The following is a 15,283-nucleotide window of genomic DNA, read 5'->3' as shown; positions in this document are numbered from 1 at the left end:
AAGAAAAAGGAACAAACGAAATAAAAGTTGTTTAGCACCATCATAAGAAATATGAATCCATAAACTAATCTGCAATTAAATTTTTACTGACATCGACGGACCATATACCTTACAGACACAATTATTTATTTCCAGGTCTGTACTATGAATGTTGTAATTAGGTAATATTAATGTGTTTATCCTCAGAACTACGAATATACACTAAAGCAGTGCAGCAGGTGTCCTCAATGACGTCACATTACTCGTCTACAGACCTGACACCGGAGACACAACCACTAAAATACGCTCATGCCCTGGTGCAGCTGCTTTCAAAGTTGACAGTACACTGCCCGACAGAAAAAGCTAAGCACCCGGAAAGGAAGACGGGAATTAAGCTTCACCAGTTGAGAGGGTATGTGATGTTATTTCAGTGGTTACAATACCAGGTCAAATTTTCAAACAATTGGCAGTACGAATCCCCTTATGAGTATGGCATCGCAGCCTTCTGCCGTGGATGCATGCAGTGATTTGACTGGGAACGGTGTAAAGCCGTTGTATCCACTCCTAAGGCAAGCTGGTCTATAACGGCTGTAACTGGTCCTTTATGTCCCAGACACTGGCACTGGGACGGAGTTTACGTCCGAGCTGGTCCCTCATGTTCTATAGGAGACGGATCTATGGATTTAACTGTCTATGGGAGTACCTCAGCGTTACGAAGACAGTTCATAGACACCGTGTGTTTGACGAGCATTGTCCTGTTGACGAATGGCATCGCGATAGTGCCATATGAGGTGTAACACATGAGGATGGAAGACATCCGTAACGTATCCTGCTGTCAGAGTTCTCTCAAACACCATCAGACATGACCTGAAGTCACATCCGATGGCTCCCTATCCCATGATTCCAGGAGAAATACCGCTGTGCCTCTCCAAAACATTGGACGAATGTGATTTCTTTCCAAGTCGCCGCCCTACTCGCAGACAGTGGTCAAGAGGGGTAGTGCAGAACTGGGATTCATCGCTGAACATAATGTATTTCCATTCACCAACAGTCCGTGCCTCCCGATCATGGTACCGTTCCAAATACAGCCGTTTGTATCGTGCTATTAACTGCAGCCTACACATGTCACTAATTCCCTAATACGACTTCAACTAGTCTTCGACCGTTGGTGTGGGACGGCACAGAATGTTGGAGGGAGTCCACTACTTTTTCTCTTATTGGAGGTTGCGACCGAACCGCTGAATCTTTCCATCAGTAAATGGGGTATGTTCTCCACTGACTCGGTTGTTTTAACCCCCTCCACTGACGGAATGACCCACTTCCCAATTCTGTATGTATAAAACCAATACGGACTTGTAGCTGTCACGCCTTTGCGCTTACTGCTACGTATTTTAACTGTAAATAGCTCAGTCCCAATGGTAAGAGGCAGTAGTGAATTCACGTAGTTAATATTTGAATCCAGCACAGCTGCCACAAGCTCAGCTCACTTTTACTCCACTCCTACCCTCGCCATTGCACCACATTAACTAGGTGCTACGTGGACCTTGCTAAATTCACTTGCGTATACATTTTGACCGTTACTCGCCAGTATTTACCTAATTATTAGTACACTCCTAACCGGACTATTTCCCTAAGAGCTGTGATGATTGAACGGGTTCGATCCACGGCCTACAGTGCCCTACAGTTCACACGGTAACACTGCCTACCTGACCCACTTAACTTGGTAGTGAGCTTATGTATCCAATCACCACTGCTAGCAGCAGTGGATAATCCTATCAGCACGACGAGAGCAGCAGACTTACCGTCGAATCCTCCTGAAAATACTTATAACTACGGTCGCCAGCTCTGAAGGAGCAAAAGAATAAATCAATTTTTGGGCTCGTTTCAAAGTGAAATGGCTTGAGTTGAATTTAAACTTAATTCTGAATATTACTATTTCTGATCATTCTAGATGATTCTACAAAGCAAATACTCTCTCAATTTCTGTGAGTTGGCTTGGTAATTACTACCAAGACAGGTTATGCAACTTTGGTTAACAAAATTCTATCCTTCAACTTATTTAATGATTTTGGATATTACTCTTTGGACCATTGATACAGAATTAGTTAAGTGACTTTACTTGAAAGGTTGCTCAGAAAAATTTAAGTAACTATAAATAGGCGACTCATTCTGGTGTGACCATTGCTCTTTTCAACATTCTTATACGCTAAAGTATTCTACAACCAAAAGAATTGTAAATGAAAGAGGCGATGGTGACCTCAGTCTGATTTCACTATACTATGTTTGAGGTCACTACACTTTACAATGAACAACATGCGTCGTAATTTTACTCATTACTATATTCTCTCCTCTGCACTTGCATAAAAGAAAACTGGTATTCTCCTTTTACATGTATGCAAAGTTCGTCTTAACAATTGCAAGCAGTCTTGCCTTGGGTAGACGTGTCGGTGCTGGTGGTGAGATGCATGTGGCTAACGCAGCTCTTCACGCCTCATGCCCTTAATGGCGGCTGGAACTATGAGCTGTAGCACTCGTATAAGCTACTGCACGTCCGCCATAAAATCTGGGCACAGGAACTCTTACAATCAGCCCCAGTGGCATAAAGGTGGCTTCAACAACCATTCGTCGCGTTTTACTCCAAAAATGGCGACGATATTCGCCTCTTCGCTGTTGCACAATCACTTTTGCGTGAGCACAGTTACGCACGTCCGATCACGTCAACACTCCCCAGGCCATTCCATTGTTCAGTCCCTGTGTCTCCAGCTACCCCTAGCTACGCTCGTATCACCAAGAGTGGGGGCGTTCCCCTACCACCTTTTTACCGAAATCATTTAGTATTTAAGAATATTTATATTTACTACCCTGGAGTCCATACCAGTCATAATAATTTACTACTAGCGCTTTACAACATTAAACTATACAGTAATAACTTATAATTACCAAGAAAAAGAATACATTTGACTCCGAGAGCTTAGTGCATTGTCTGACAGGCAGCGCTAATTCCCAGTTTCGCCAATAGATGGCATCAGGGTGCACTCCCTGGCAGTCTCACACAAGCGCGCCCGTTTCAGACGCGCGGGCTCCAAATTACTGTCAGCCCACCATCATTTCAGTTCCGTTACAAGGTACAGATATGATAGGCTTACGATGTGCCTGGTGCGCAATAACGCGATCCTCCCTTGTAGTGGTCAAATGTGGTCGATCGGAGCCTTGCGCGCGAGGATGCCTACTTTCATGTTCTCACACATTCACATCCGAATGTCCTGCAAATCTGGATACTGCACGACTCGGCCAGCCGGCCAAATAGAGACACACAATGAGGTCCCTTCAAAACTGTGCTGATACCGCTGCCTTACACGAGTATGTGGCAGGGCGACTAGGGAAAGAGAAAACGCAGCTGTAGAAGAGAACGCTCTTCAACAAATCATCCGTGTCCTACACAGTCATCACTCATCAACTGACACTGTTCATACGCCTTAAATTCTCCACCAGGCACGGTAACAACGATGAATACAAACAACACTAACGCAGACTGGTGACCATTCTACCTGTCACAGAGAACTGCTGCTCTAACTATTAAATGAAGTTTTCTGATAAATAAAATTATCTACAATGACAAACTATTTTCCACAGCTGTATAGAAAGGCATCTAAATGTATAAGCATGGGGATAATTGTAACTGAAAAGAAGAAGCCACGAAACTTAGTGGTATATTCACAGCGACGCTGCAAAATCGACAGATAAGATTTATCCTTGACAGGCGAGAATCTATAGTTAAGTTTTATGTCTGACAAGGATTATTTTTACTGATAACGTGTAAACTAGACTACGCCCATTTACATAGTATTTAAGCCACTCTCCACGTCCGACTCATCGGTCGACAAGAGTCACTATCTCCAGGAGTTCCTTTGTAGACGTCCAGCGCAGCCCTGGATGAAACATCAGGTACGGAAAAGGTTCTTGGATAATGGTCATACAGTCCGGAAGACTCACCAGGAAATCCTTCAATGTATGGTGTTGTTATTAGCTGAAGCGCGGCCTGAATCAAGGAGAACGCCCCTGGTCGAGGAAGAAGCCAAGCATTCCGTAGCTACAGCGCGGAATGGCTAAAAAGCCTAAAAGAACAAATTTTGAGAGTGCTCTGAAATCGTCGCAGACCTACGTCGAGGAAAGAAGGCAGATCCAATGGAACTTCGACTCTAAGTTTTATCAGAAGTTCTAAATTCAGCATTTAGACCAGGCGAAAATATTTTTGCAGCGGCAGCTTTTTCGTAGTAACTGATCAGCAGATGTGACTCTCAAAGTGATTTAAACCAATCTGCAGTTATTATTAATCAACAGTTCTGTGCAAGATGAAGGTGTCGATAGATGGGGGAAGTACTAATCCAAAAAACGGACCACTTGCCTTATTTGAGGGGTGATAAATCGTATTGTTTCCAAGCATACTGAAGTGTTTGGTTTTATTGTGACTTCTTAAGCTTCACATCTTTGAACTGATATCCCAGGATCTTCCTCTTTTCTGAAATAACCGAGGAATTTGGGAAGAGTAACCTGGATGTTAACAGGTGACTGATAACGTTGTATGTTTCCACTCCAGTGCTCGAAACCTGGAATATATCTGATTGTTATTGGAGGGCCACAGGACATGATATTGCAAATCATACATGTGCTTTTCCTACCTGGTCTCATTAGTCATTGTGAACCTCGTGTTCCTAAACAAAAACTTACGAGCTAAAGTAAATGTTACAAACTTGATCTGGGACTGTGATCAATTGTCCATTCACCAACAGTGGTGAAATTATACTTCGCGTTGAAGAATCAATATGTCGCAAAAATCTGAAGTGTGCGTATTGCGCCACGGACGCTCTTTCAAGATTACGCGTACTTACTGAAAGGAATAACATCATTACCAACAAACAATAAATAAAGAGTAATTGTAATAACAGAGATGCTAACTGGTAAAAAATACCTAAGCAAAGGCGAATACCTTTATAATAGATGTTGATGCCAGCATCCTCGCTGGTGATGGGTGCTGCAGAAGGATCTTCATCGTAGGCAATCGCTTGCCTAAGCAAGGTTGAAACCACGAACGCTTCATCGATTCGCCACGTGGGCTCCAACTGATAATAAATGAGAGAGCCTGTCAGCTATCAGTGAGACAACCAAAGGCACAGTAAAATGGATAGTATCTACGCTGTTAAAGTATTTGTATTCTGTTAATCGACTCTTTCCTTTTGTATTGCTTTCTTGATACACCTGTGACAATATGAAATGAAAATTACATTCGATCCCTCGGACTTAACTTGTACAAGGACAAGATCGCTTACAATTTGCGAAGTTTATATGGCATGAGCATTTTGCAGCTTAATCACGTCATAATAAGTAAATTAGAACGTTATGGCTCAGACATAGCAGTAAAACAGATAATGTAGCTTTTTTAACAGGGAACACAACGTGTCGCTGCGTACATCCAATATATTAAACTACCAACAGTCTTTCATGGTATCTCCCTAGGTTGTATTTTAGACCCATTGCCCCTTCTTGTGCATGTATTTTTTGTTTGCAGATAACTATTGAGACAAATAGCAAGTAAAACGTAGTTTTTAAAAGAGCTACTAACGAAAATGTAATGGACGTTGTCAAATGATCATAGGAAATTCAGCACCATTAAGCTTTAAAAATTTCATTACATTCGGTGCTGAACCTGGTATATGCATCAAATAAAAGGATGTGGGTTGACAGAGTTAAATTACAGCGGTTACAGACTGGTCATCAATTCAGCTGGGAGTATCATTTAAGAGAGCTGCTAAATCGTATAAATAGCTCAGTACTTGTAATGTAGACGTCATGGAGGTAAGTTATGAAAAGTTTAAAAAGCTAGCACACTTTGCTTATTTTCGTTCCATGTCATGTGTGTCACATTTTAGGGCAACTTTTCCAGTCAATTTAGTTTTTCGAATTAATTTTCATGTGGATTCAAAAACGTTCTGCAAAAACATGTTCAAGGAATTAAGTATACTAAGCACAGATTCTCAGAGTATATATTACTTAATGAAATTTGATGTATACAGGAAGGTCCGTTGATCGTGACCGGGCCAAATATCTCACGAAATGTGTGTCAAACGAAAAACCTACAGAGAACGAAACTTGTCTAGCTTGAAGGGGGAAACCAGATGCGCTATGGCTGGCCCGCTAGATGGCGCTGCCATAGGTCAAACGGATCTCAACTGCGTTTTTTTTAAAATAGGATCCCCCATTTTTATTACATATTCGTGTAGTACGTAAAGAAATATGAATGTTTTAGTTGGACCACTATTTTCGCTTTGTGATAGATGGCGCTGTAATAGTCACAAACATATGGCTCACAATTTTAGAAGAACAGTTGGTAACAGGTAGGTTTTTTAAAATAAAATACAGAACGTAGGTACGTTTGAACATTTTATTTCGGTTGTTCCAATGTGATTCAAGTACCTTTCTGAACTTATCATTTCTGAGAACGCATGCTGTTACAGCGTGATTACCTGTAAACACCACATTAATGCAATAAATGCTCAAAAGGATGTCCGTCAACCTCAATGCATTTGGCAATACGTGTAACGACATTCGTCTCAACAGCGAGTAGTTCTCCTTCCGTAATCTTAGCACATGCACTGACAATGCGCAGACGCATGTTGTTAGGCGTTGTCGGTGGATCACGATAGCATATTTATTCTTCAACTTTCCCCACAGAAAGAAATCCGGGGACGGTGCTTTGACGACCAATCCACCTGTCATGAAATATGCTATTCAGTACCGCTTCAGCCGCACGCGAGCTTTGTGCCGGACATCCATCATATTGGAAGTACATCGCCATTCTGTCACGCAGTGAAACATCTTGTAGTAACATCGGTAGAACATTACGTAGAAAATCAGCATACATTGTACGATTTAGATTGCCATCGCTAAAATGGGGGCCAATATCCTTCCTCCCATAATGCCGCACCATAAATTAACCCGCGAAGGTCGCTGATGTTCCACTTGTCGCAGCCATCGTAGATTTTCCGTTGCCCAATAGTGCATATTATGCCGGTTTACGTTACCGCTGTTGGTGAATGACGTTTCGTCGCTAAATAGAACGCGTGCAAAAAATCTGTCATCGTCTCGTAATTTCTCTTGTGCACAGTGGCAGAACTGTACACGACATTCAAAGTCGTCGCCATGCAATTCCTGGTGCATAGAAATATGGTACGGGTGCAACCCATGTTGATGTAGCATTCTCAACACCGACGTGTTTGAGATTCCCGATTCTCGCCCAATTTGTCTGCTACTGGTGTGCGGATTAGCCGCGACAACAGCTAAAACACCTACTTGGGCATCATCATTTGTTGCAGGTCGTGGTTGACGTTTCACATGTGGCTGAACACTTCCTGTTTCCTTAAATAACGTAACTATCCGGCGAACGGTCCAGACACTTGGATGATGTCGTCCAGAATACCGAGCAGTATACATTGCACACGCCCGTTGGGCATTTTGATCATAATAGCGCTTTATCAACATGACATCGACCTTTTCCGCAATTGGTAAACGGTCCATTTTAACACGGATAATGTATCACGAAGCAATGTTACGTGATACCACTATTACAGTGCCATCTATCACAAAGCGAAAAAAGTGGTACAACTAAAGCATTCATATTTCTTTACGTACTACACGAATATGTAATAAAAATGGGAGTTCCTATTTTAAAAAACGCAGTTGATATCCGTTTGACCTATGGCAGCGCCATCTAGCGGGCGAACCATAGCGCCATCTGGTTTCCCCCGTTAAGCTAGACAAGTTTTTTCGTTTGATGCTTATTTCGTGAGATATTTGGCCCGGTCACTATCAATGGACCACCCTGTATATCTGTTAGTAGGTACCGCACGTTAGCTTTTATGGTGGTCAGATGTTTATTGTTCGAGCTTCCTAAGACAAACGTGTCTGAGGCGATGCCTCGACTCTAGCTCAAACTTATTTTTCAATCTGTGCTCTAGGAAGAAAGAAATTTTTCAAAATGTCAACAACGTGTGTTTTACCTTAGAAAATCTGAACAGTCCCTGTAATGTAGGATAACTGAATTCATTCGATGTAGTAACACCGTTTCAATTTGCGTTGTCCACGTCTGTATGAGAAATACCGTCATGCAAAGTGTAATATCACGAGCACATCCGACGAGTAATTGTACATTACTCTTGTGGTCTAGCATAGTGTGACTTATTATATTACTGAATAAGGTCATTCGCATTATTTTTTATCGAGGTTTGACTTGGGCTTTCCAAGTTTACCCCCGTCCTTGAAAAATTAATTAAAATAGTAAACAGAGAAATAACATATGAAATTCACTAAAGCTTCATGAAAATGTTTGTGGGATTTTTTTCATTTTATTACCTCTCAAACGTCGTTTAAATTGTATAATGTGACCAGTGATTACAAATGAGTGGTATCAGTATTCGAACCATCGCCTCATCCATAACCCTTCTTCCTTAGCGCGAACGCTAACCACTTGACCATAATGGCGTCTTACAGCCTGCATCTTCGCATCAGTTACACAATAGACGCGTAAAACTTCTCTTGCGATTTTCTCGGTATTGCCAGAGAGGTGCAACTTACTTCTTGCACATTATGTTGTTTTAATGGCCTACTAAAGGTGCACAAAGTCCGAAGTAAATCCGTCATTTCAATGTCGTGGCGTCACCTTGTAGATTTCTTGCTGATCTGCGTATTTAGCACCACATGCCAGCTGTATAAAGGGCTGTTGCTCTATCGATTGCTCAGAGTTATCGTTCCGTCATCTTTTATACAACATAGGTTTGTGGCATTTCCAGTATAAACGAAATATTCTTTTCACTCACAATGAACTCTATCTTCCCGCCGTAACAGAGCGTATTGCACTAACGATACTGTAACGAGAAATTGACAACAGACTGACCTCATTTCTAAATCCTAAAACTACGTGTCAGCATTAGCAGTGTAGCAAATCGGTTCTCCTTTCAAACCCTGCAATCTTTCTTCCGCACTAACACAGATTCTCGTGATCCATTCATTAATTTATTATACTATATGATCAAAAGTATCTGGAGACGCCCAAAAACATACGTTTTTCATATTAGGTGCTTTGTGCGACTACCTACTGTCAGATACTCCATATCCGAGACCTCAGTAGTCATTAGACATCGAACATGTTCAGGTGATTGGGCGTCACTTGTGTCACACGTCTGTACGCGAGATTTCCACACTCCTAAACATCCCTAGATCCACTATATCCGGTGTGATAGTGAAGTGGAAGCGTGACACGTACAGCACAATAGCAAGTTAAGTGGAAACGTGAAAGGACACGTACAGTCAAAACCGTACTTACCGACCTCGTCCGATGACTGACAGAGACCGCCGACAGTTAAAGAGGCACCTGATTGAACGTATGCCTGCGAGAGTGGAAGCTGTCATCAAGGCTAAGGATGAGCCAACACCATATTGAATTCCAGCATTACCGATGGAGGGCGCCACGGACTTGTAAGTCATTTTCAGTCAGGTGTCCGGATACTTTTGATCACATAGTGTATTTTTTCATTCTGGTTCGTCTAAGATGTACAACCTAGTTACATATGAGTGAGCAAAAGTCACGGGAAGGGCTGTCACATTTCTTATAACTATGATAAATGAAGTTATTATTAGAAGCTGAGAAAAAACAGTTGCTGATATTAACTGCATTATAATCGCCTATCAATATCATATTTATGATAAAACATAATTGAAGCTATTATTAGCAACTGAGGAAAATGGCTGCAGATGTTAACAATATCTGATCAAAAGTATCCGGACACCACTTTATTCAGTGGAACTGACCATTGGATCTCACGAGCAGTTGGTCCGTCGCATAAAAAGGAGGCGGGAGTAGCAGAATGTGTCGCTAGAGAGAACTCAGTGGCGCAACTAGCCATTGGATGTCACCTTAATAACAAATTCACCAAGGACTTTTAAACCCATCGAAAGCTGTCCATGTCTACTGCCGGTGGTGTGATTGCGAATTGGAAACGAGAAGAAACGACTCAGTTAAAGTGAGACCAGGCAAACGTCTTATATTGGCGGACAGGAATCTTCGAACTTCGAGGATGGTGTTTGTAAAAAATCACATGGAATCAGCTCAATCGTGTATTCCAAAGTACTACCAGCAGTCCATCTAGCACAATGACTGCGTGTAGGGAGTTTAAAAGAATGGGGTGAACTGGTCGAACAGCTCCTTATAAGCCACGCATTTGTGTAGTTAACGCTATGGCGCGCTTGAGGTTGCATGAAGAGACTCGCCAATGAACAGTGGATTAATGGAAACGAGTTATTTTGAGTGATGAATCACCTACACTCTGTGCAAATCCAATTGGAGGACTTGGGATTAGCGAATGTCTTGTGAACGTTACTGGCAACATGTGTAGTACCAACAGCTAGGTCCGGAATGGGTGATGTTTTTCGTGTTTAGAATGCAGTCCCTTTATTGCGCTTGGGAAAACACTAAATGCGAAAAAATATGAATACATTTTCCAGCAATGCGTACTGCGAACAGTAGAGGAACAGTTCGGAAACGATCGTTTCTCTCAGTATGTCACCGTGCCCAGTCATAAAACAGCATCAGTGAGACAATGGTTTGTGGGGCAGTGACATTCCTGAAATGGACTGACGTCTTCAGAGCCCCAACCTGGATCCAATCTAAAACCTCTGAGATGTGCATCGACTCCGTTCTGGGTCCCAGCGTCCATCATCACTTTCTCCACTTCCACTCTTGAGGAAGAATGGCCATCCATTCTCCCACAGACATTTGTTGTTGTTGTTGTGGTCTTCAGTCCTGAGACTGGTTTGATGCAGCTCTCCATGCTACTCTATCCTGTGCAAGCTTCTTCATCTCCCAGTATCTACTGCAACCTACATCCTTCTGAATCTGCTTAGTGTATTCATCTCTTGGTCTCCCTCTACGATTTTTACCCTCCACACTGCCCTCCAATGCTAAATTTGTGATCCCTTGATGCCTCAAAACATGTCCTACCAACCGATCCCTTCTTCTAGTCAAGTTGTGCCACAAACTTCTCTTCTCCGCAATCCTATTCAATACCTCCTCATTAGTTACGTGATCTACCCACCTTATCTTCAGCATTCTTCTGTAGCACCACATTTCGAAAGCTTCTATTCTCTTCTTGTCCAAACTAGTTATCGTCCATGTTTCACTTCCATACATGGCTACACTCCATACAAATACTTTCAGAAACGACTTCCTGACACTTAAATCTATACTCGATGTTAACAAATTCCTCTTCTTGAGAAACGCTTTCCTTGCCATTGCCAGTCTACATTTTATATCCTCTCTACTTCGACCATCATCGGTTATTTTACTCCCTAAATAGCAAAACTCCTTTACTACTTTAAGTGTCTCATTTCCTAATCTAATTCCCTCAGCATCACCCGACTTAATTTGACTACATTCCATTATCCTCGTTTTGCTTTTGTTGATGTTCATCTTATATCCTCCTTTCAAGACACTGTCCATTCCGTTCAACTGCTCTTCCAAGTCCTTTGCTGTTTCTGACAGAATTACAATGTCATCGGCGAACCTCAAAGTTTTTACTTCTTCTCCATGAATTTTAATACCTACTCCGAATTTTTCTTTTGTTTCCTTTACTGCTTGCTCAATATACAGATTGAATAACATCGGGGAGCGGCTACAACCCTGTCTTACTCCTTTCCCAACCACTGCTTCCCTTTCATGCCCCTCGACTCTTATAACTGCCATCTGGTTTCTGTACAAACTGTAAATAGCCTTTCGTTCCCTGTATTTTACCCCTGCCACCTTCAGAATTTGAAAGAGAGTATTCCAGTCAACATTGTCAAAAGCTTTCTCTAAGTCTACAAATGCTAGAAACGTAGGTTTGCCTTTTCTTAATCTTTCTTCTAAGATAAGTCGTAAGGTCAGTATTGCCTCACGTGTTCCAACATTTCTACGGAATCCAAACTGATCTTCCCCGAGGTCGGCTTCTACCAGTTTTTCCATTCGTCTGTAAAGAATTCGCGTTAGTATTTTGCAGCTGTGACTTATTAAACTGATAGTTCGGTAATTTTCACATCTGTCAACACCTGCTTTCTTTGGGATTGGAATTATTATATTCTTCTTAAAGTCTGAGGGTATTTCGCCTGTCTCATACATCGTGCTCACCAGATGGTAGAGTTTTGTCATGACTGGCTCTCCCGAGGCCATCAGTAGTTCAAATGGAATGTTGTCTACTCCCGGGGCCTTGTTTCGACTCAGGTCTTTCAGTGCTCTGTCAAACTCTTCACGCAGTATCTTATCTCCCATTTCGTCTTCATCTACATCCTCTTCCATTTCCATAATATTGTCCTCAAGTACATCGCCCTTATATAAACTCTCTATATACTCCTTCCACCTTTCTGCCTTCCCTTCTTTGCTTAGAACTGGGTTGCCATCTGAGCTCTTGATATTCATACAAGTGGTTCTCTTCTCTCCAAAGGTCTCTTTAATTTTCCTGTAGGCAGTATCTATCTTACCCCTAGTGAGACAAGCCTCTACATCCTTACATTTGTCCTCTAGCCATCCCTGCTTAGCCATTTTGCACTTCCTGTCGATATCATTTTTGAGACGTCTGTATTCCTTTTTGCCTGCTTCATTTACTGCATTTTTGTATTTTCTCCTTTCATCAATTAAATTCAATATTTCTTCTGTTACCCAAGGATTTCTATTAGCCCTCGTCTTTTTACCTACTTGATCCTCTGCTGCCTTCACTACTTCATCGCTCAGAGCTACCCATTCTTCTTCTACTGTATTTCTTTCCCCCATTCCTGTCAATTGTTCCCTTATGCTCTCCCTGAAACTCTCTACAACCTGTGGTTCTTTCAGTTTATCCAGGTCCCATCTCCTTAAATTCCCACCTTTTTGCAGTTTCTTCAGTTTCAATCTGCAGTTCATAACCAATAGATTGTGGTCAGAATCCACATCTGCCCCAGGAAATGTCTTACAATTTAAAACCTGGTTCCTAAATCTCTGTCTTACCATTATATAATCTATCTGATACCTACTAGTATCAGACATTTAGACAAATCATTAAAAGAGTCCCACGCACAGTCCATGTCGTCATAAAGGCGAAGGGTGAATATATTCCATATTTCCACTGGTAGGTGTCCGGATGCTTTTGATTAGATAATGCATGTTTATTCAGTAAGGTCTGAGACACGCAAAGCTCGTAATAGGCTACTTGTCTTAATGTACGTATCACCGACATAAAGGCACACCTTTAGTTTTTTGCTGAGAAGAAACTGTAACATGAACCATTTTTGTTGCCAACTTACGAGTGCAGAAGCAAAGCTTTCGAAGAACGTGGCTAAACCTTCACTAAGCCAAAGCACGGACCACCAGTTGGGGCTGACCAGGTCGCCGAACCACTGGTGAGCCACCTCGTGCTGGATGGAGGTCAGCACCCGTTCCTTGGTCGCCTCCGAGGTGTAGTTGTCCAGGGCCAGCAGGAACTGCTGACTGTACAAATAATTTAATGGCAGTCAAGGCACTGCTGAGGCAAACGTAAAGTATATGTACTTGAAAACATGATGCTTAGGTACTAGGCATTTTTTCATAGCCACATTACATACTACTGCGTACTGCTCTGGTGCAACACCTCTCAAGCAAAAAGAGTGTTTAAGTGGCAAAGAAGGCAGTGGAATGTATAGCAGGCCTTTGTAAAACCGTATGTCCTGTACAACACTTTTCAAGAAAGTGAGTGTAACGACAGTCCCATCACTGTTCACTCTACACAAAAGAAAATCAGGAGAGCTGCATATAAAGGCAGTCATTTCAAATGCAACAGGTCTACTAAAGAGACTGCTTGCACTACGCTTGTCCTCCCTCTTCTGGAGTATTGACGTGCGGCGTGGGACCACCATCAGATAGGATGGACGGAGGACATCGAGAAAATTCAAAGAAGGGCAGCTCGTTTTGCACTGTCGCAAAATAGGGGAGATAGTGGCGCGGACATGGTACACGAATTGGAGTGGCCGTTATTAAAGCAAAGGCAGATTCTTATCATGAAATTTGATTCACCAACTTTGTCCTCAGAGAGTGAAAATATTTTGTTGACGCCATTTACATACGGAGGAAAGATCATAATAATAATATAAGAGATATCAGAGCAAGCACGGAAAGATTTATGTGTTCGTCCTTCCCGTGCGCTGTTCGAGAGTCTACGGTAGAGAAATGGCTGGAAAGTGGTTCGATGAACTCTCTGTCGGACACTTAGTAGTGAATTTCAGAGTAATCATGTAGATGTAGACGAGAATGAAGTTTGCGACTTTATTTTATTTGCTTCTATTTCAAGTGATGGCAGGAAAATTGTATGTAAGGGATTTTGGAAAACAATCAAGGTTGAATATATGAAGTCTTCACGGGTTGTCAGCCGAGTAGCATCGTCGTCTCGTAACAACTTTTCGATGGACTGCGTCTCCATCATCTTCGCATGAAGACGACGATGCTACTCGGCTGACAACCCGTGAAGACTTCATGTATGAAATTCCCCGAGGAAGCCTGCACTCGCGTACAATCATGGTCGACTTCTGGATGGCTAGGTGGTTCAGTCACTGCTCGTCGTAGGGTTTTTGTCTATGACTTATCAGTTGTTTAAACTTTCACAATGTGAAAAATATCGCGTTGCTCGGTGGTTGTTAGTCCACGTCCAACAGGCTGGGCAAGTCCCTTCAAAGGGCGGAGAAAGGCGAAGGCACCTCCAACAGAACCAAACCTGTGGTAATCAAACCCACGGTTATGGGTGTCACTGACCGTATCTGCCTGAAATCAGATCTTCAGCATTAATAAACTCACGTTATTCTACAACTTCTAATCATCACTTGCCACATGTTCCTTTCCTCACCGACTCTGTGGCGTACCTCATTTCTTGTCTTATCAGTCCATTTAATTTACATTTCTGTCTCAAGCCAATTCCGATTTTTGATACTAGCAGCCTTCTTTTAAGGAGGAATGCTCTGTTTGATAGTGCTAGGTCTATTTCTTGTGCCCTTCTCCTCATATGCCAAGTGTTATTTCGCTTCCAAGGTTGCAGAATTCTTTTACTGGGTCTATATCGTGATCCGCACTTCAGATGTTAAGTTTGTGAGAAACGTAATTTCTGCTGTTCCTCAATACATTCGTCTTTCTTTAATACACTTTTAGTCCATATTCTGTGTTCAGTTCATTCCATTAAACAGACTCCGTAATTTTACCCATTATCATAGAGGACAGCAATGACAT

The 15,283-nt window shown here is 42.1% G+C and overlaps 1 protein-coding gene across 1 annotated transcript in view; it reads right to left on the bottom strand.

Moving 5' to 3' along the window:
* The window catches only part of LOC126176463 (aminopeptidase N-like), a 201,658-nt gene that overhangs the window by 122,547 nt on the left and 63,828 nt on the right, over positions 1–15,283 (bottom strand). The window contains exons 7-8 of the mRNA XM_049923619.1: positions 13,339–13,522; positions 4,967–5,099 (exon numbers count right to left, since the gene is read on the bottom strand). Of these exons, the coding sequence (XP_049779576.1) occupies positions 4,967–5,099; positions 13,339–13,522 (317 nt within the window). The remainder of the gene's footprint in view (positions 1–4,966; positions 5,100–13,338; positions 13,523–15,283) is intronic.

Source organism: Schistocerca cancellata, chromosome 3 (assembly GCF_023864275.1).
Source record: "Schistocerca cancellata isolate TAMUIC-IGC-003103 chromosome 3, iqSchCanc2.1, whole genome shotgun sequence".
In the NCBI taxonomy this organism is placed as follows: domain Eukaryota; kingdom Metazoa; phylum Arthropoda; class Insecta; order Orthoptera; family Acrididae; genus Schistocerca; species Schistocerca cancellata.
The sequence above is the reverse complement of the archived record's forward strand: the minus strand, read 5'-3'. Positions and strand labels throughout refer to the sequence as shown.